The sequence below is a fragment of the Lissotriton helveticus genome, chromosome 7 (assembly GCF_964261635.1).
Source record: "Lissotriton helveticus chromosome 7, aLisHel1.1, whole genome shotgun sequence".
Taxonomy (NCBI): Eukaryota; Metazoa; Chordata; class Amphibia; order Caudata; family Salamandridae; genus Lissotriton; species Lissotriton helveticus.
This window is the reverse complement of record NC_136068.1, coordinates 1,753,502,794-1,753,522,973: the sequence shown is the minus strand read 5'-3', so window position 1 is coordinate 1,753,522,973 and position 20,180 is coordinate 1,753,502,794. Positions and strand designations below refer to the sequence as shown.

The 20,180-nt window shown below is 38.2% G+C and overlaps 1 protein-coding gene across 1 annotated transcript in view; it reads right to left on the bottom strand.

The window, feature by feature from the left end:
* Positions 1-538: 538 nt before the first annotated feature.
* The window catches only part of LOC144770733 (sialic acid-binding Ig-like lectin 8), a 398,100-nt gene continuing 378,458 nt past the window's right edge, over positions 539-20,180 (bottom strand). Inside the window, exons 6-7 of the mRNA XM_078655471.1 lie at positions 12,793-12,848; positions 539-7,051 (exon numbers count right to left, since the gene is read on the bottom strand). Of these exons, the coding sequence (XP_078511597.1) occupies positions 6,995-7,051; positions 12,793-12,848 (113 nt within the window). The 3' untranslated portion in view covers positions 539-6,994. The remainder of the gene's footprint in view (positions 7,052-12,792; positions 12,849-20,180) is intronic.

Genomic DNA, 20,180 nt, shown 5'->3' with positions numbered 1-20,180 from the left:
AAAAGAATATCATAATCCCATGTCAGTTTGGCTTTAGAAAAGGGAAATACAATGTAGATCAGTGTCTGAAACTGAGCCTTATTATAGCGAAATACATGGCTGCAAAAAAAGCTAATCTCCATTTAGCCTGCATGGATCTGTCTGCAGCCTTTGACTGCGTGGAACCGCCTAGGCTGTGGCAGATCATGGAGGCAATGGGTATTGACCTGAATATTATTAATATCATCCGCGACCTGTATTCAGGTGCTTCAGCCTGTGCTCGCTATGGGAGGGTTGGTGAGTGCCCCAGGTCTTTTAAATTTGCAAGAGGAATGAGGCAAGGGTGCGTTCTTGCTCACTTCTTGTTCACACTTTATATCAATGGTGTAGAATCTTCACTGTTGCATTCTACTCCAGATGTCCCTTATATTAATTCAGTACAGGTGCCAATTTTATTGTATGCGGACAACGCAGTATTTTTAGCTCGTACTAGTAACGCACTGCGTCGTCTAGTCCTGGAATACACACAGTTTATAAGCAATCTAGGTATGAAAGTTAATTATTCAAAGTCTTTTATTTTAGTAGCAGGTACAAAACAACAAAATCATCCGCAAATTGCTACAGAAGGGGGGAAATTGGGGGTTGTTGATTCTTTTAACTATCTAGGGATTATGTTTGACTCCCAAACTAATTGGCAAAAGATGATTGTTAATGGAGGAACTCAGATGGAAAGAAACATTGGGCCCTAACTAAGTTCATTAAAAAAACTAGTTTAAAACCAATTGACTTAATAAAATCAGTGTATCAAGCTACGACTGTATCTGCTGCCACTTATGGGGCAGCTGTTTGAGGAATGAGAGATTGTACAAATTTGCAGATTATTGAAGATAACTTTTTAAAAAGGGTCCTCTCACTACCAAAGTCATGTGCCAACTATAAGTGCCACATTGAACTGAGGGCCCCCTATATCACCAATAAAATTGCCATGGCCCCGATCCTAATGTGGCACACAATATGGCAAAAGGAGACCCTATCTCTGACAAGAGACATTATAAAGGATGTTTTGACATTAGATGGGGTAGGTAACATTACTTGGTTAACTTATGTTGAATCGACATTGAAGGCAGTTGTGCTACATCACCATTTTTTTTATCCTACTAATTGTTGCTCTATGTCTAAAACTGACTTAAAAGCACAATTAGTATCTAATCAACAGATAAGAAGGGAGACTAAAAATATTAATCTGTCAACAGTTAACACATACCTGGCCTCCCCTAGTATAAATCTAATGGATTCAAACATAACATATCTATCTTTCGTCACTAATTTGCAACACAGGTATTTCCTGGTGAGGTTTCGTTTAAAATATATACCACTTATGTCGGGTTTCCCCCGTAATGACTATATTGCTTCTGACCTTCCATTCTGTACCTGTGACGAGCGATCCGTACAGGATGAAATACACTTTTGTAAATGTTATTGTGATGAAAGAAAACTATTTATTATCCCTATTATGCGTAAAATGAATTTTTCAAACTGTTGTATAGCCCTCGATTATCTGCAGCTATTATCTGACCCTTTTGTCTGCTTTTCTCTGGCGTCCTTTTTACTATCTGTATGAAAAAGAGACGTACCCTCAGTTAAAATTATTTCCCAAAAAATTAAATTAATTTAGTATTGTGTAAATAAATATGAATTTGTATTTTAAATGTAATAGTTTTTAACATTGCTTACATTTTAATTGTACTGTAATGCTGTTAAATATTTCTTTTAAATGTAGTATACTTTTTATGCCTACATTGTGTTGGCAAAATAAAGTTTTTCTGACTGACTGAGCTACAGTTACACAAAAACTGCAAGAAGCCCATTTTCCTGGAAAAAAACAGCTGACCAGTTACAACTGGACCTACTCTGGTCCTTGCTGCTGTCTTCTTTTGGCGTGAGCTCTAACTCCCAAAGTGCTGTTCCTGAGATTCTGGAACTCTTGTCTGTTTCCAGAGTGCACTCTTCCTGCCTAACTCTAAAATATGGGACTTTGAAACATTTTAAAGGCTTTTTACCTGGAGAACCAACAGAAGACTGGGACCAACCTGCCATGTCAATATGCAGAGCGTGCATTGTCAGTGGACCTGACTTTGCCTAAGCTCCTGCTACTTTCTTCTCTGCGTTTATAAAGGAACAGGGCACCCAATATAATGGTCCGGGACCTTGAGTAGTAATGAGTTTTAAACACAGAGGTCCCTAAACAAGGACAATAAAGTTTGAACAAATGAATATAGAAGCAGAATCAGCACTATATTTAAGGCTGTCTAGCTGGACAGATATACTTTTAATTCTTAAAATGTATACACAAAACAATAAAATGGGAAACAAGCCTGCGTCCTACTAGGTTTATATCTAGTGAAACAGAAACATAGAAAAGCTCTAGCAGGGCAACTTGCTTGCATATTATACATTTGATTAGTGCAAGCAGAATTATGGTGGGACAACATTACACATAATTGATATACATGGAGAAAGTGTTAACGGGGAACATAAGATTTACAATGTTTCAATCCCTTTTGGAAAATCTTAGGATCATCATCAGGCCAATATGTTTACATGTCTGAGTCAAAGGATGCCTGAAAAGAAAGAGTAACAGGACAAAGACGGATTTATGGTGGACAGTTAAGATGAACTATATAAAATTCCATAAAAAGGCATGCAGATACAACAAGGTAATAGCGACATAATTATAATTCAGCACAGTTCGTCGTGGCAACTGCTGGTGTCATGAGTGAATGTGCCTCGTTTGAAACTGAAGAATAATGAGTGGTCATGGAAGAAGTGCAAGTGCACACTATGAAAGGACAGCGTATGCTCATGCTAAATACAGATGTAAGGATGAAAAGTGGTGTAAAACATGCTGAAGTGTTGTCGGTGGTAAAGACAATATATAGTTGAAATGGGGGGCCTGCAGCATACTAACTGACTAAAGGTTTATTCGTACCAATTTCCAGTGGAGAATTCCTGGAAGTGGTATTACAATGCTGTAGAGGATTCGTATAATCCCTAAATCTGAAACTGAAAAGTGAGGTGTGATTTCTGGAGGCCTTGAGAGCAGCTGGGTTTCATGCGAAGTGAGGCTATGCTACATACCGTCTTTCTGTTGGGAGAACAATAATTGCGTTGTGGTTGCCAAATGAACCTGATAGGACTGATGGCGGAACCGTGTCTGTGGTTACACTTAGTAGTTCCTTGCCGAGCTCTCCAAATATCCATAATTTCAAGTAATCCACTGTGTAGGGTCTAGGTTTTGATCAAATGTCACAGTAATGTTCAATAGCCACTTCAGCTGAGACACCAACGCACGTCGTGAGTCACAATTCCAATTTATTGAAACTTCTTCCAGTCAATAAAAGGGCTTATAACAGCATTATGGCAGCCAACACGTGTTTCGTCAGGCATTAATAACATGCCATACCGACTTTTTCAGGGCTGCAAGCCAAGAAGATATATTAGCAACATAAAAGTACACAGAAGTAACTATTCATAGGGTAGAAGGACTTACATTTAGTCAAAAGGCACTTTCTACGTGAAAAGGCATAGTCCAGTAGTGATCATCAAAAAACACAGGCACCGAAATAAAAAGTGCAACCCGTGGTGTCTCTAATAGATTATACTGGGCCCAAAAGTCCAAGAACGATAAAATACAAACATATTGAATAATACATTTTACCAAAAGAAATTGTTGTATCCTCGATGGACAAAGTAGTCCTCAGTATATACAGCAAAATATGGTTCTGAAATAATATGAAACCATCCTTACTCCCGCACTCTTCGCGGTCCCACAGTGCACAAATGTCAAAAGTCAAAAACTATACTCACTCTACAAGTTTGCGAAGAATATATATAAATCTGGTATCACTCATGTAATAGTGTTAGTTAATCCATAAAGTTACTGTCCATGTGTCATATCTTGGGTAACAATATCCCCTGAAATAAGCAAAACCAAAGATACAGCTATAATATTAATAGCAATTAAAACAAAAGAGTCATGATATAAAACGGTGTTCCCACTCACCTCAAATAGGGTGATTTATAATACCAGTAACTTTAAGATTCTTCTATGGTAACACAGCCTGTCAAACTTCCACGAGTACGCGTCAGTCTGCAAGTATATAAAATGGCCCAAATCAATAAACAATTCAAGAGACAGGCAGTAATACGGGATCGAATATCCATTGAGAACAAATACCTCGGTATCCTGCGAGTACGCAGTCCCCGATATCCAAGACGGCAGCTAGCGTGTTCAGCAAGCGCCATATTGTTAAAGTAACCACGCTGGGGCGGTGTAACCAAAAGGATGGTCGCCATCTTGTAATGGTTACAAACCCTCCACTTTTCTACACAATTTTCGTATCAATGTCCGCTATTCGATATCTACAAATTATAAGCAAAGTATTGCTTATAAAGTGAACGTATATCATTTATACACGTCTACTACTGAGAACAAACAGTTAGGTCTCGGTAAAATCATACCCTCTTTCAAGATCGTAATCAATGTTAGTTAAAGGACACGTAAGTATAAAAAAGAAACTGAATCTAATGTTCATAATAATCACCATTACTATTTATATCAGAAGTATTTAAAAACGAGTCTGTGGTTAACCGCACGTAGCAGAGGTTTCAGTGAGCCTGTGAAGAAGGTGGATTGTCAAAAGATATGCGACATGATTGTAATAGCAAAGTGTGTGGGGTGCAAGACCGAGCTTACCAGTCAATACAAAGCGCTGAAATGGAGCATCCTAACAGCATGCATCCCGATTTGGGTTTCCATGGAAAGTGCGGTAACGCGGTGACGCGGGATAAAGATGCGAAAGTATGGAGTGATGAGACTAGTCACGTGAAAAAACAAGTTGTGTAGTACGGCAGCCATATTAGAGAGGTGATGAGAAAGTAGGAAAGAAATTTACAGAGTACGGAAGTAGGAGCAAGGAACCATTGTTAACATTGCTACTGACATGGTATTTGGCAACATGGAACCATTGTCAATACTACTACTAACATAGTTATTGGAAAACATTCAGCGTGATACAATAAAGACAATTTTCAATCATAGCTCCATATAGTGAAAACATTACATAATAGTGGGAGAACGTCTGAAAGTGATACCCAAGATGTGCTGAGTTAGCGAATAACATGGAGGTAAAGGAAACCAACAATGCATACTGTAAAGGTATGGAGATTCGGAAACATATTGGCACTGCATGTAGAAGGATGAGGTAATCAGCAACATGAAGGAAAAGTTACATTCAATGCTGTTTGTAACAAAAACTGGTGGTTGAAAGACCATACCTACGGACATTGTACATGGAATCATGATTAAGTGGACAACCTAATTGAGAAAAACTCAAACAAACCATTGTAAGTGATTGTCCGTAGAATATGCAAAATCATAACGAATACCATCTAAGTAGGTGTAAGTGCCTGGGCAGAGCATTTTGGACGGATCACTACAGAGTGGTCCAATACTCAAGTCGATTGAGTCCAGTTCGTATGCTGCCTGTACGTAAAATCCATTTGAGTTCTTCTTTGTTGAGCAGTTTCGCAATGTCAGCACCTCTCGGGGGGATGGGGGGGGTTGACCACACCCATAATGGTCCAACGAATGTCATCTTCAGTGTGGCCAGCGGTCAAAAGTGTTCAACAAGGGTAGCATTCAGCATGTTGGACCGTAAGCGGCTTTGATGCTGGCAGATCCTGATTCGTGCTTTCTGAGAGGTCTTTCCAATGTATATTTTATCACAGGGAGAAATTATTACATAAATAACATTACAGGTGTTACAATTGGAAAATTGTTTTAACTGTACCTTAATTTTACCAAAACAGAATTCCTTACATTCAATTGTTTGGTCAGTGTCCTGGTGGCTTTGGGGACAGGCAAAGCAGCTTGTACCAAGATGTCTTTTATATTTTTGCTTTTGTGGAATGCAAAACAAGTATACAGTATTTCTTCACAAGTTCAAAACTGGTACAATCTGCTACCTTTTTAGCTACCTAATTCACTACTGGGGTCACTTTTATATGCCAGAGCCCTAGTCCAACCCTGATGATGTTCTACACTGCAGTCTTTTGTCTGTTGTTGAAAATCAGGGACATGGAAATAAAAAGAACAATAAATGCAATTTCCAGAAGTTATTTGAGATCACACGAAGAACACTGACAGTAAGGGAAAGTGATGGAATAATCAAATTACCATGATAAACATCCAGAGGCCGGATGTACAAAAGACAGGATGCAAATAGTGGTCACACCCATTGCCCCTGGCAGTGCTGCCAATAAGAGTAACAGCTCAACTACAAACCATCACACTCTGACAAGTGTGCCAATTCATATTATTCCAGGCTCCCTAAGCTATACGAATGGCCTGGGTGGCAGTTATTAGTCATGGTAATGTATATTCAATTAATAAACAAGTGTTGTTGTACTCATCCCAAATTAGACAAACAGCGCCACCACGTGGCAGAGTGTCATGAGAGCCAGTACTGAATTTTATGTACCGGTGCCGAGCACTGGAAACCACTGGCTCAAATTAAGCACCGGTTACAGATGATGGTTAGAGGGATGCTGGCCTGCAAGAAATAGCAGACCAATATCCTAATGTTTGGGTTCTCAAAGAGAAGGCTTTTTTTTAAAGCCACTGATGTCCCATGAAAGAATGGGTGCAACTTTAAAAAAACTGTTTCATATTTGGAAAAAACATCAGAGGGAGCAAGCAGGGCCTTGCTTGCCCCAATGATACTGCTACAATTCACAAAGGGGAAGGTGTCCCCTTTGGGAACGAATTCCCCTTTGAGAACCTTTGAGAATCTGTTACCACAACATCCAACTCTATTTTCTGTAGCTCGTCAATGGTTTGCAACTGCAATTGTTGTGACAAATGATTGATCTATTCCTCTTGGAACTGGAAATAGGAAGAGGACTCCAGGCTGTAGGTCTCTAGCCTTTAGGAGGTGTGAAATTGTACTAGTATTTACTTCCCATCTCTCTTCAGTTCACTGTAAGTATCTGACTGCCGCCGTTGGAGTTCCTGAAAGAAAGAAGAGAGAATCAATTGCAATGAAATTATTCATCTGAAAAGGTAATATCTTATTCAAATAGTCTTTGGTCCTGCTTGAGAAGTACACAATATTTGTCGAAAAAAAGATGATGTTATTTTTCCAGTGTATGAAGAGTATTCTGATCAATTAAATTTTTCTGTGTTTATTCCTCTTGTTAACTGATCTTCTTCAGGTGCAATGTAGGTTTACTACCTTGCATTGCTTGCTCTTCAGCAGGTCACATCACCTGATTTTTTACAACCACCAATGACAACTTGCTGGAACTGGGTGGACTAACAATGGGGCATTGCGTCTGAATCTAAAAGGGTCTCCGCACTCGTGGTGAAGGCCATGCACCATAAGTCATAGATTAAAGTGCAGGCCAACTCTAGTGACTCCTTTTTTATTAAACTGGGACTGTGTGGGAACTGTGTAAAGTTTGCCATTAAAGTGTGTCTGCTCTTAAACATCATACTGAGAACTCCATCAAGGTTTCTCTAATTTCACCTTCTGTCACAAGCACACCAGTTCCTGGGAGAGCCAATGTAAACATGGGCAATGCTTGTGTCTTGATTGATTTTTTTTATGTTCTTGCTCATTCAAACTGATATACATGTTTTACTATGGAGACTGCAGAATGTGTGTGAATCGAATACACTCTGCATGTCCTGACTGACAGTTACAATTCTCAATGTCTCTATTGGGTGCTGATCAACAATGTGAATGACACAGCTAGCAAGGGCTGAATGGGATAATCAAGGAAGAGATTCAATGTGAACTTCCTTTGACTCAGGACACCTCTCCTTACTTATTTGGCTGGTAACGTTATTTAACTGTTTAGATTCTGTGAGAATATGACCCTTTCTGAGTGGCCACATCTATTTTTTGATTAATATTTTTGCTGGGTTTAGATTCGGCAGACTGTGGTCAAATTCCTGACTGTCATATTGAACTCTCTCATAATGCCATAGTGTATGGTGTCGAAATTGCATCCATGCATGGATGTTAAATGACTCTTCTGGATTGCAGTGTTTATGGTGTGTTCCACAAGTGGCTTCAGGTCTATCATTGTAGCTTGACTGCTGCAGTTTACACCTGCAGTGCAACTGCTTACAATAGCTGTTTTTTGACTGGCAATAACCTCCCTTTTAATCTTAATAAGTTGCACCTAAAATGGACTTGCGGCACAATGGGTAGGGCACAAGGTATTTAAAAGTAGGACACATAGTGCAGGCCTATTTGTCTTCTGTACAAAATCAGAGTACAGAGTAAAATACTAATGCTGTATCTTGTGAATAGAGACAGATACAAAAATAATGACAAAACTATTTTAATAGTCATTAAAAATCCAGTTTGAAGGTAAAGTCCAATTTAATGGTGAAGTTGTTTTTTTAATACATAGTAAGGAAAAGCACATTTGCCTACTTGATGTTCCCGGAGGCTAATTTGAAAGGAAGAATGAATGTCTACGGGTCCTGCACACTATTTAGCTTGTATTTTATGTGTTTGCACGATATGCGTGCTGTGTTAGATTAGTGCCTGCACACTGAATAATGAATGTATGTGGCCTGGTGGCAAAAGCTACCAGGACTCTAACACGCACAGCGGTAAATTTAAATTTTCATTAAATTATTATTAAATTCATTAAAGTACATTCAAACCAAAAACATCAATGAAGAGAACATCATATTTTCTTATTACTGTCGTTTATGACCATTCATGATAAACAATTGTTATTTCATTGCATCATATGGCAACTCATTTTACAAAGCCAAAAAATTAATTAATTAATTGAATGTAAACAATAAACGTTAAAAAACCCAATGCATTTCAGGGCAAGACTTGTAGTGTCGCACCTTTCACGTGGTAAGAATCGCAAAAGCAATAAGCTACAGAAATTTAGTTACCCCCAAAAGCGTCATGAGTAACAGAGTTTCCTTTTTTCTCTTTCCTTTTCTTTCTCTGAACAGACCCCTGACGAAGGGTCTCTTGCCCCGAAATGCATTGGGTTTTTTAACGTTTATTGTTTACATTCAATTAATTAATTACATTTTTGGCTTTGTAAAATGAGTTGCCATATGATGCAATGAAATAACAATTGTTTATCATGAATGGTCATAAACGACAGTAATAAGAAAATATGATGTTCTCTTCATTGATGTTTTTGGTTTGAATGTACTATTGAAAATTTAAATTTACCGCTGTGCGTGTTAGAGTCCTGGTAGCTTTTGCCACCAGGCCACATACATTAATTTGAAAGGAAGCACACAGGATACCAGGACAATTCTTGTGTTTTCTATGCCTAGTGCTTAGGGACCTTGCTTTTGTATTACCAGACCACTGACTCTTAGTTTGTTGTGGGTAGAGGGCCTGCTAACAAACTGGATATTAGTTAAGGGTGGATACTAGTGATTTCCACAGTCTATTCCTCTACACAACTCCAGTCTTCAGAGACAATGTTTAGTGTTGCATACAAAACCTATGCTCCTTGATTAGGCAGTGCCCATAGTCACCTCCATCTACTACCTGATGCTAGGCATAAATGTGCCCCCTAAGGCACATCCATAGAACACTTCCTGTTGATGCAGAAAAACAGAAGAGAACTGGACCTGCTGTCTATTATCAGAGAGGAGTCCAGAAAGACTGCACCTGCTCCCCTTGTGCTTAGGAAAAAGAAGTACCTTACAAAGAGTAAGCTGGAAATTTTCAGCTGACGTGTGGCAACTGGAACCTGGGAACTATGTTGATGGCATCTGCCTGACTGTCTAAGGGGTTGATGATGATGTCGTCCAGAAAGGCTCCGAACAGCATTCGATTAATCCGAATCCGATTGGGGACCCGCCTTTCCAACCAAGTCAGACATGTTTCCCAACAACCAATTACAATGGCTGGGAAGCGTTCAAACTGTCCGACTTGGTTCTGAAAGGCATTGGGAGTAACCAAGTCGGTTGGAGACGAAACGTAGCAGTCTACGGACCGCATTTCCAGCCGAGCGATTAGTATGTCAGATTTGGACAGCCTTTCTGAATCGGTTGTTACGAAATTAATTGGCTGTTGGAATCTGACTTTGGGGATCCATAGCAGGCCCCACTTCACCAGGGGCTTTCCGAATTGGGCCCGTGGGGGTACCCAACGGACCCCCATACCTATGCATGCACAGTGTGGAAGGCATCATGGGGTGCCTGACACAGGGTACAAGGTTTTTCCCAACCACCCGTTTTGTCAATGGGAGTCTGTGTTGTCGTTCGGAGCACAGGCTCCCATTGAAGTCAATGGGAGTCCAACTGATTCGTATCCAGAAGAATCCAGATGAATAAAAATCGCTCAGTCAGACTCCCCCTATCCGAGTCATTCAGAAAGCATTCTGGAACGGAATCGGTCAGAATGCTTTCCTAACAACATCGTAATCGACCCCTAAGAGTCTCTAGGTGTTCGCCATTTAGATCCAGGGGTCCTTAGAAGGGTACTATTGTACTAGTTTGGGTACTAATAGAAAGTTAAAACTTTTTTAAAACTTTTTCTCCAGAGCTCCTGGACTTCAAAGGAACTTGCCGCAAAATGTATCTGACCAGCAAGTCCATGACATCGGAATACATTTGAAATTTGTCTAGTTAATTTTGCCTTCAGAAAAATGAGAATGACTCTTTTGAATGTATGACGTTACAACGCATACATTCACAACGCAACTTTTTCAATGCAGAATCTATTACAACGCATGCTATTATAACGCATGCCATTACAACTTAGATGCTATTACAATGCATACCATTACAACGTAAGTATAGATAAGTATTTCATTTTATTAATATTAATTTAATTGTAATATAATTTCAAATTTGTTTATGAATTTATTGAAATAAATTTTATAACTTTAATTAATATATTTTAATTTACTATTCTCACTCCTGGGGTGGTGTAATAGCCGGGTAAGTGCTGGATAGTGTAGGGGTAAAAATTACTATTCTAACTCCAGGGGGGTATAATAGTAGGGTAAGTGTTGGATAGAGTAGGGGTTCAAATTACTATTCTAACTCCAGGGGGGTGTAATAGTAGGGTAAGTGTTGGATAGAGTAGGGCTTACAATTACTATTCTAACTCTAGGGGGGTGTAATAGTAGGGTAAGTGTTGGATAGTGTAGGGGTTAAAATTACTATTCTAACTCCAGGGGGGTGTAATAGTATGGTAAGTGTTGGATAGTGTAGGGGTTAAAATTACTATTCTAACTCAAGGGGGTTTAATTAAAATAAATTACATTATAATTTAATTTAATTAAACTATTAAAATATGTTTATGTAAATTAAAGTAAACATTTAAAAACATTACATTTATTTAGAATATTATAATTCTTTTTAGTAAATTAATTAAAAATTAAAATTAAATGTAACCAAAATCAAAATTAAAATTAATTTAGTTTAATTTATATTTAAAATAAAATTAAATTAAATTAAAATTAAAAATAATTATACTAATTAAATTAATTTAAGAAAATTTAATTAAAATTAAATTAATATTTAAATTAAATACTTACCCATACTTACATTGTAATGGAATGCGTTGTAATAGCATCTGTGTTGTAATGGTATGCGTTGTAATAGCATGCGTTGTAATGGATCTTGCGTTGTAAAAGGTTAGTTGAAATGGAAGTACCTTGTGAGAAGTTGCGTTGTGATGGTTGTTTCCCACTCTTTTTGGAATGGAACTTTTAAAAGCCTTTTAACTTCCAGATTTTCACTGAGATTAATTCAGTTGGAGTATTCAACCAGGGCTTCCTCATGTTGGTCTCAAATTGCACATACATCTTAGTCTACCATGACCATTGACTACTATTTGTGCATTGCGCATTTTTGCACTTTTTACTTTTTAAAAATATCATTTCTCTGGTTCCCCTTAATTGTTTTTTGTCATTTTGGTGTTGTTTTGCTTATTAAAGTTTTCCCTATTTACATGAGTTGGAGTGGGATTTTACTGTGTTGGGATTTGATTTCTTAACTGTTTCGTGCTTTTAAATGTTTTGCACATGTTTTCTAAGTTAAATCTCTGCTCTGTGCCACAGCTATAAGGGGTTGTAATCAGGTTTAAATTATTGAAACCTTTGAGCGCACCTACCAGGTTAGCAACTTCATTACTTGTGGTGGACTAAAAACCACCCCAAATAATAATTTGCTTGCTTATAGTTTCACTTTATACTTACTGCTAATAACCATCTGCGTGCTTTAACACTTTTGTTTCGGTCTATCAGTCTTGAACTATCCTAAATTTGCCAAGTCTGTAACTTCCTCCTGTAGCTCGTCCCGCTTCATCAATCTCAAACTTTTTTTGCTTTTTTTTGGTTCTCTAATTGTTTTATACCTTATGAATACTGGATGATTTGCCATCTTGAATGGGGCTTGCTGCTCAGGCCTCTCAATCACCATTTAACAAACTTCAATTTAAAATCAGGTTTTCAGATTAATTTAAAATTATTGTTCTATTTTCTAAATATCATATTACGAATGGTGTTTTGCTATATAGAATCTTGATAATTAAAAAATGTATTACGCTAATTTCCTAATGAACTTTGTTGCTGTATATTTTGTAATGAAGTGGTGCAAGGTGGAGAAGAATAACTGCAAATATGAAGAAAATAGGTGAACCATACCTTTTATAATCCATGATTTGAAGTGCTTTCTTTATTGTCAAGGCACAACAGTCGCAATGTAGGTATTTTAAACACCACAACAGCAGGACTCACCTGATATGTAGGATCAACTGTGGTGTCATTTGATGCCATGTTCATGTTCCTATTACCTTTAATAAAAACAAAGATTTGGTTAATCCCCCATTGGCTAAATATTGATTATCATTCAAAAAGCACACAGCTTCATTTAATGTTTGAGCAGTCACCAAACTACTTGTTCAGTGGAGACCCTACCTCTATCAACCTGGCGATGTTCGGTATGAAATCTATAGCGTTCCCTGCTATACCATCCTGAAGTTTATACCGAAGGTGCTGTAACTGGGTATTGCCTAGAGGTATCAGGCATGAAAACAAGCTCTGGAGGTTTTTTCCTATATATGTAAGCCCATATAGCACTGTTCAGATGGTGGCTCTAGAGGTTATATGGATTGTTTGGAGGATAAAAACAACAATGCACTCGGGTTGACTCACTGTTGGCCCAGGCCCTCACCTCAGTGTCACCCATTGTTGACTGAATTATTTTCAGTTGGCCTTACGACTCTGTGCACTTCACCAATGCTAACCAGTGCTAAATTGCTTGTGATCTCTCCTTTGAGCATGTTAATTGGTTTACACCTGATTGACATATTTAAGTTACTTGTAAGTCCCCTGTGGAATGGTAAAACATATATGCAGAGCCTGTAAATTAAACGCCACCAGTGAGCCTGCAGCACTTATAGTCCCACCATATTGTTGTGTATCGATTTAGATTCCGTATGAATTTCCCTAGTCATGCCCTTATATAGGTACAATTCCCATTGCCCATATATAGGCATAGCAATCCAGTCCTCATTTAAGAATAGTCCATGCTACCCAAATACAGGCATGGCGACTTACATCCGTTCATCTACGTCACTACAAGTTCTTGGAAACCAGACTCTTAATCCTTTAGGACTTCCCCTTGCTTGGATATTGATTTCTACAAGAACTCATTTATTATGCATGAACATCTATTCCTTAGGGGTTCATTCATGCCATTCTTATGCCCGTCAATACTGGCATACCTAAACACCTTCAAGGTTTAAATGTACCTTCACTTGCTATGACAAGGCACGGTTCAGTGCAGTTTGGCTACCTGTTTGCATGATGCGGCTGGCCACAGCAAGTCCCGAAGGAAGTCAAATCCCCAACTGACGCACTGACCAGACGCTGCCATCCTCCTCGCATAGAACCCAGCTCCAGTGTTTCTGACTCTCCTTGGGGGTGTTAGAGATCGAGTCCCGGGAAAGAGATACCAACCTCTCTCATTCTAAGGTATGGAGCTGATTAGAACCTAGAGAAACCTTCGGCAAATTCTTGGCACAACTAAACTAAACTATAGCTAAAACAGCACCTACTTTTTCCCTCGTTCTAGACTTAGGTTAGGTACACTGGGGTAGAATTATTTTAGAAGCACCAGTTGAGTATTTTAGCCTGTGTTATTTATGTATCTATTTTTATATATGTCATAGCTATAGACCATGCTATTAATGTATTATTTTATATTACTCTTTACGCTGTGCGCATTATACTTCACGTTCTGTCTTATGATTATAGCAGTTCATATCTCTTGCATGAGAAATAAGACTGTTCAATAAACCCTTTTTATTGAAACGCTCTGTCTATCTATTTCTCTGCAACTCTGTAGAAACGAAGCATGCACAAATGACTGAATGAAATAGATATCTATTGTTTCCACAACTCTGAAGATATTGTTCTGAATCTAAGGGAAACAAAGTTGTCATGTTTATGCGGTTGTCGTATCCCTTCTTGTTCATTTAAGAAAGTTTCTAGTGAACTCTGAGTTAGCTGGCACACAAAAGTAATTATGTTTAATGTACTCAATGGAGACATACTGACCTCATTCCTATGACAAAACTATAGTATATATTAGTCCATTGCGCAGAGCCTATTAGGGATATAGGAACTACACTACACTATTAATTAGTCCATTTAAACCTGACCTAGGCCTTCCATTGCAGCCTCAACACATGTTTAACCTGCCAATTTAACCTGGCAATATATCCCCTTTGCCAAACTTTAAACTCCCCTTTTATTGCATATAAGTCACTTGTTGGATAGGCCCTAGGTAGACCATGGGGCAGGGTGCATTGTAGGCAAAAGATTGGACATGCGCTTTTAAGCTTAACACGTCCTGATGGTGAAATGGCCTAAATTGGCTTTTCACTACTCTGAGGCCTACCTGTCCCATAGAATAACACTTGGTTGCCTTATTACATTCAATAAGCACTACCTTTTGATTGGGAGCTGATAAGCATTTCATGTTTGGTATCTCTGTCAGTCAGTCAAAAAGCAACTTTATTTGGTTTATCACAACCATAAAGCATAAAATAAAATTTATAACAAACACAATTTAAAAAGCATCATATTTTCAGTAAAACTTTTAAATATTACCAACTCTAAAACAAACCCTTAGCACATCCAGCCCTTGCTTCTATTCATTATCTGCTTTCAATGAGAGGGTGTCCACATGGGTCATAAAGTTTACTCAACGACAAATTAGGATATTGGAAGAGCCTCCCATCCAGCTTATTACCGCTTGCCTGCAGGTATGAATTTGTAAGTCCTTGAAAGGTGTCCTTAATAACTTCCTTCGTTCTACTTTTAGAGGATCACAAACGCACATCAAATGACATATTCATTCTTTACAATATCCACACAGATGGCAATTTTCAGCTTGCTATTTCTTTTTCCAGGTAGGGACCAAATCCTTCATATTATAGTCGCCCAATCTGTATGCCGTGAACCTCTTTTTTAAAGATAGCTGAAAATGCGCCACTAAGTAGGGTTGCAGTTTTAGTGTAGTACAAGAGTTTATTACCGTCCATGCGTGGCGTTGTTTGGTCAATCTCCTTTTGTCTTCTAAAAATGACAGTTTCGGGCCGTGGCATTGCACTCTTTATTAAATGTTGGTCTATCCAGCTTTTGATTCCATACTTCTTCCATGTCTAATTCAGCTAGGGAAGTTCTCAAGAAATCACCCCATGAATTTTTTTTTGCGAATTGAGTTTGTATTTCAGACGAACATGAATTGTTCAGCGATCCAGGATCTAAACTTCCAGCATAATTTTACAAATGTTACTTTTCTTTGGTATTCCTGGTTCTGAACGCCAAATTCAAGACGTACCTGTGCGGGGGATGCTCCTTTTGAGACGTACCTGCGCGGGGGATGCTCCTTTTGGGAGATTAAAAACTGCTTTATATGCTTTTGTTTGCAGTTAATTTAAAATGTCAATTTCGTGACCATGCCAAATTTCCAGGCCGTAGGACAGGGTTGGAAGCAGTTGAGCTGCCATTATTTTCAAGAGATGACCGTGTGAGGGACATTCCAGTTTCTTGTAGAGCTGTTTATAGGCAAAGATTAGAGATTGGGCTTATCCATTTTTGGTTCTATTGAGTCATTCTCCAGCCCAATTTGATGCCTAAATATTTATATGAGCTGGTTTCCTCAATTTGCGTTCTCTTTGCATACCATTTATATTTTCCACCTTTGGGGCCTGTTAGTCGAACCACCTTGGTTTTTGTCATGTTTATTTCCAAGCTTAAAATGTCAAAGTAACTAGCCAGTTTATTTATGACTCTTTGCAGTCCAATTGGGGTTTGGCTCACAACCACGATATCAACCGCATACTGGACTCATTTGCCAGTTTGGGCGGATGGCCATTTGTATTTAGCAGATAATTCTTTAAATCTGCTAAGTATAGATTGAATAGACATGGTGAAAGGACGCAGCCTTGTTTTAAACCATTAGTTATTTTTATATTTGATGATATTCTGCTACCATCTCCTAGCTTCACCCTCACCCATGTTTCGCTGTATAGCTCTATTATTGTGTTTATCAATTCCTGCGATAATCCCCATTCTTTCAATTTCAGCCAAAATCGGTCTCACGGCACTTATCGAAAGCAGATTTCAAATCGATGTAACAACCTAGTAGGCCTGTTTTTTTGCTTGCGGCTTTTTCAATTAAAATCGCCACTGTTGCCAGATTTGTAATTGTGCCCATGCCCTGCCTAAACCCTGTTTGAAATTTACGGATTATTCTTTTTTCCTCCGTCCACTCCTGTAAGTGTTGTAAAATGCAAGATGCAAACAGTTTTGCCTCTACATCAATAAAGGCAATGAGCCTATAATTCCCAGGTTCCATTTGGCTGCCATTTTTATAGATTGGATGAAGTACCATTTCTCTCCAGGTAGCTAGTATCTTGTTTTCTGAATGTATCTGGTTAAAAAGAGGAGCAAGGTAACTAGCCCAAAATTCCAGATCTTGCTTAAAAAGGGCATTTAGAAGACCATTTGGCCCTGCTGCGCCAGCGGACTTCAACTTTTCTATCACCACCTTTTTTCTCAAAATAATTTTGTATTCATCGTCATAAAGGGCATATTTCGTACAATATACACCAATTAGGCATTAGTATTATTTTAAACATCATACAAAAAGTCACATTAATATACATTAAAGCTAAATAATATACATAAATGTATAGCGTGTTAAGATATAAATACATTGAACAAAGTAGAAAACCTTAAAGTAACATGATGTGTACAAGGACATTTTTAGGAGGGCATATTACTACATTTTTAGATCGATCAGATTACTACATTCCATCCAAAGCCAATGGTCCCCATAGCTTCTCCAGCTTGACTAATGATCTGATTCACCTTGCCTTTGCCCACCAATCTTCTGCCACGTGAGGTGTATCAGAGATCCACACCCTGGCAATAGCCAGCCTGGCAGCAGCCATCAGGAGTGTAAAAAGGCGTGCTATTGCTGGAACATTATCTTTATATTCCAACATAGTTTCAAGGTCTGTAAGCGGTTGATCCAGTCCTAGTTTAGAATAAGTATTTGTTCAATTTTATTCTAATATCCCCTTAATTTTGGGCATTCCCTAAACATATGTTTCAAATTGGCTGCATATAGCCCGCATTTTGGGCAATTTACCTTATCCCTCGTCTTGTTTCCCTGGGCCCATTTAGCTATTCTAGTGCGTAATTGCTGGAGCTGCAAACTAACAGAGTGAACCGAGTCCTTAACATTACATAAAACCTGTTCGATCATTCTCGGTGTAACAATTGTTCCCAATGTTTGTGTCCAATGTTCCGCCAATTTTTCACTACTATCTGACCTAAAGCTATGCAAATGAGCATATATTAGGCCAATAATAGATTTAGACTTCCCCCCATGAATGCAATCCCAGATATCTGATTGTTTAATTTCATTTGCTCCCACATTGGACGTAAGATAGTCTTTAATCTGCATATATTTAACAAAAAATGATCCGGGAGTTTATAAACTAACTGTAAATCTTTAAATAGCTTGAGCCCTTTATCGTTATATAGATCGCCCAGACTAGTTATACCAAAAGTCGCCCATGATTTACCTACTTGATCGTGAAACACAACAGGGAAGAAAGGAGTGCCCCATATTGGGTAATTTTTGTGAAATGTCGGTAATTTGCACCTTGTACCCATTGCCTGCCAAATATGTACAATATCTTTAATGGTCTTAAATGTTACCCTTTTGTAAAAGTTTGGATCTCTGATTCCATATAAAAAATGTTCTCTCTGTTTTCCTAACGTAAGTGTAAATATAGTCTCATTCTCGTTTAAACCGAGCAAACTCCGAAACTGACACGTAAAAGAAGCCCAAAAGTAAAGTTTAAAATCTGGAAGACCCAGTCTACCTTCTGCAAATCCAGCTTTGAGCAACTCAATCGCCCTCCTTGGTTTTTTGTAACCCCAAATAAAGCTACTAAAAGCGCCTTCAAGTTTTTTGAAGAATACATTAGGGATATTCAGAGGGACAGAGCGAAAAAAAATAGGAATTTAGGTAAGATTTTCATTTTTTATCAAATTGCATCTACCTATAAATCCTATAGGGAGCCTGTGCCAAATTGTTTGCAATTTAATAGTTTCTTTTAGAAATTGGTCGATATGATCCGCATTCTGTTGGTGATTTACCCTTTTTCAAAAAAAATATCATTTGTGTTATGTTTCATGATTTTGGTATTTGTCTGTTACTTGCCACTGCTTGGATCACTCTACACATAGGCACCAACAATACCTTTTTAAATGATTTATAGAATTCTAAATGTAGTGAGTCATCTCCCGCCACCTTTCGCGTTGGTAGTGTCATTTTCGCCAGTTCCACCTCCTCCACTGATACTATATTCTCTATTGTAATTGCCTCATCCACATCTAGTACTGGTATGTTACTATCCTCAATATAACCATCAATTTCTTCCTGATTTAGGGCCCATGCAAGTGAATAAAGCTGCTGATAAAACATATGGAATTGCTTTAAAATTGTCGATGTTTCAGTATGCAGATGTCCGTCCGCCCTCCTTATAGCACTTATTCTTGTTTTTGCTTTTGCCTCTGCAGTTTGATAGGCCAATACCTGCCCTATATGTTCCTTATATTCATATTTTTCAAGTCGACATTTGGTGTAGCTTGCGGCCGTTTTATCTCTTAGGAACTTCTTTACTAACACTCTAGCATCAATTAGTGCTAGGAGTAGAGTCTCCTGATTTATCTGGCCCTTATTCACTCCTTCCACATGCTGCAACTCAAGATCTCTTAGAGTACTCAACCGAAGCTCCATTTAATTTTTACATTTCTAATACTGGAGAAAAATATATTTTTGTGTAATACCCCGGGCAAATGTTTTCATTGTATCCCAAACAATTATTGGTGATGCTGTCCCTGTATTAATTCTAAAAAAATCTTCTAAGTCGTGCGCCATATTATCTATATTCACCATCTGTAAACAGGTATCTACGGAAAGAGAACGGTCTAATCTCCCTCCATACTGTATCAACCTTAAATACTAAAATAATAGGTTATGATCCGATGTTACACAGGGCAGATTTCCATATCTGTTGTTCTAATTAGACCCTCCGATACCCATGCCATATCTATCCTTGAGTAGGATTTATGAGGAGCTGAAAAAAAATGATATCCTGGTAGTGTCGCATATTTATTTCTCCATAGGTCTTTAATGGAGTGTAAGCTTGCCATTTGAAGTATGGCGGCCCGCGTATTGCGCATTCCCTGAATCTGTCATTTCTCGGAAGAGTCTAAGCCATAACAATTAAAATCTCCCGTGATTCATTTTTCCCCCACCCAGTTTAACAATTCCATACTAAGATATTCGAAAATAGCAGAGTCATCCACATTGGGGCCATATATTGCACAGACCACCCTTTTTTTACTCCCCTTCTCAAACTGTATAATAGTCCACCTCCTTTGCTGGTCCCATTGAGTTTTTAGCACTCTACAATTAAACCTCTTTTTATTAAAATTGCTACACCATTCGCAGATATTGATTGAGTAGTACATATAATAACCTCGTACCCCAAATGTTTTAGCAAATTTCAGTCTTTATAAGCAATATGAGT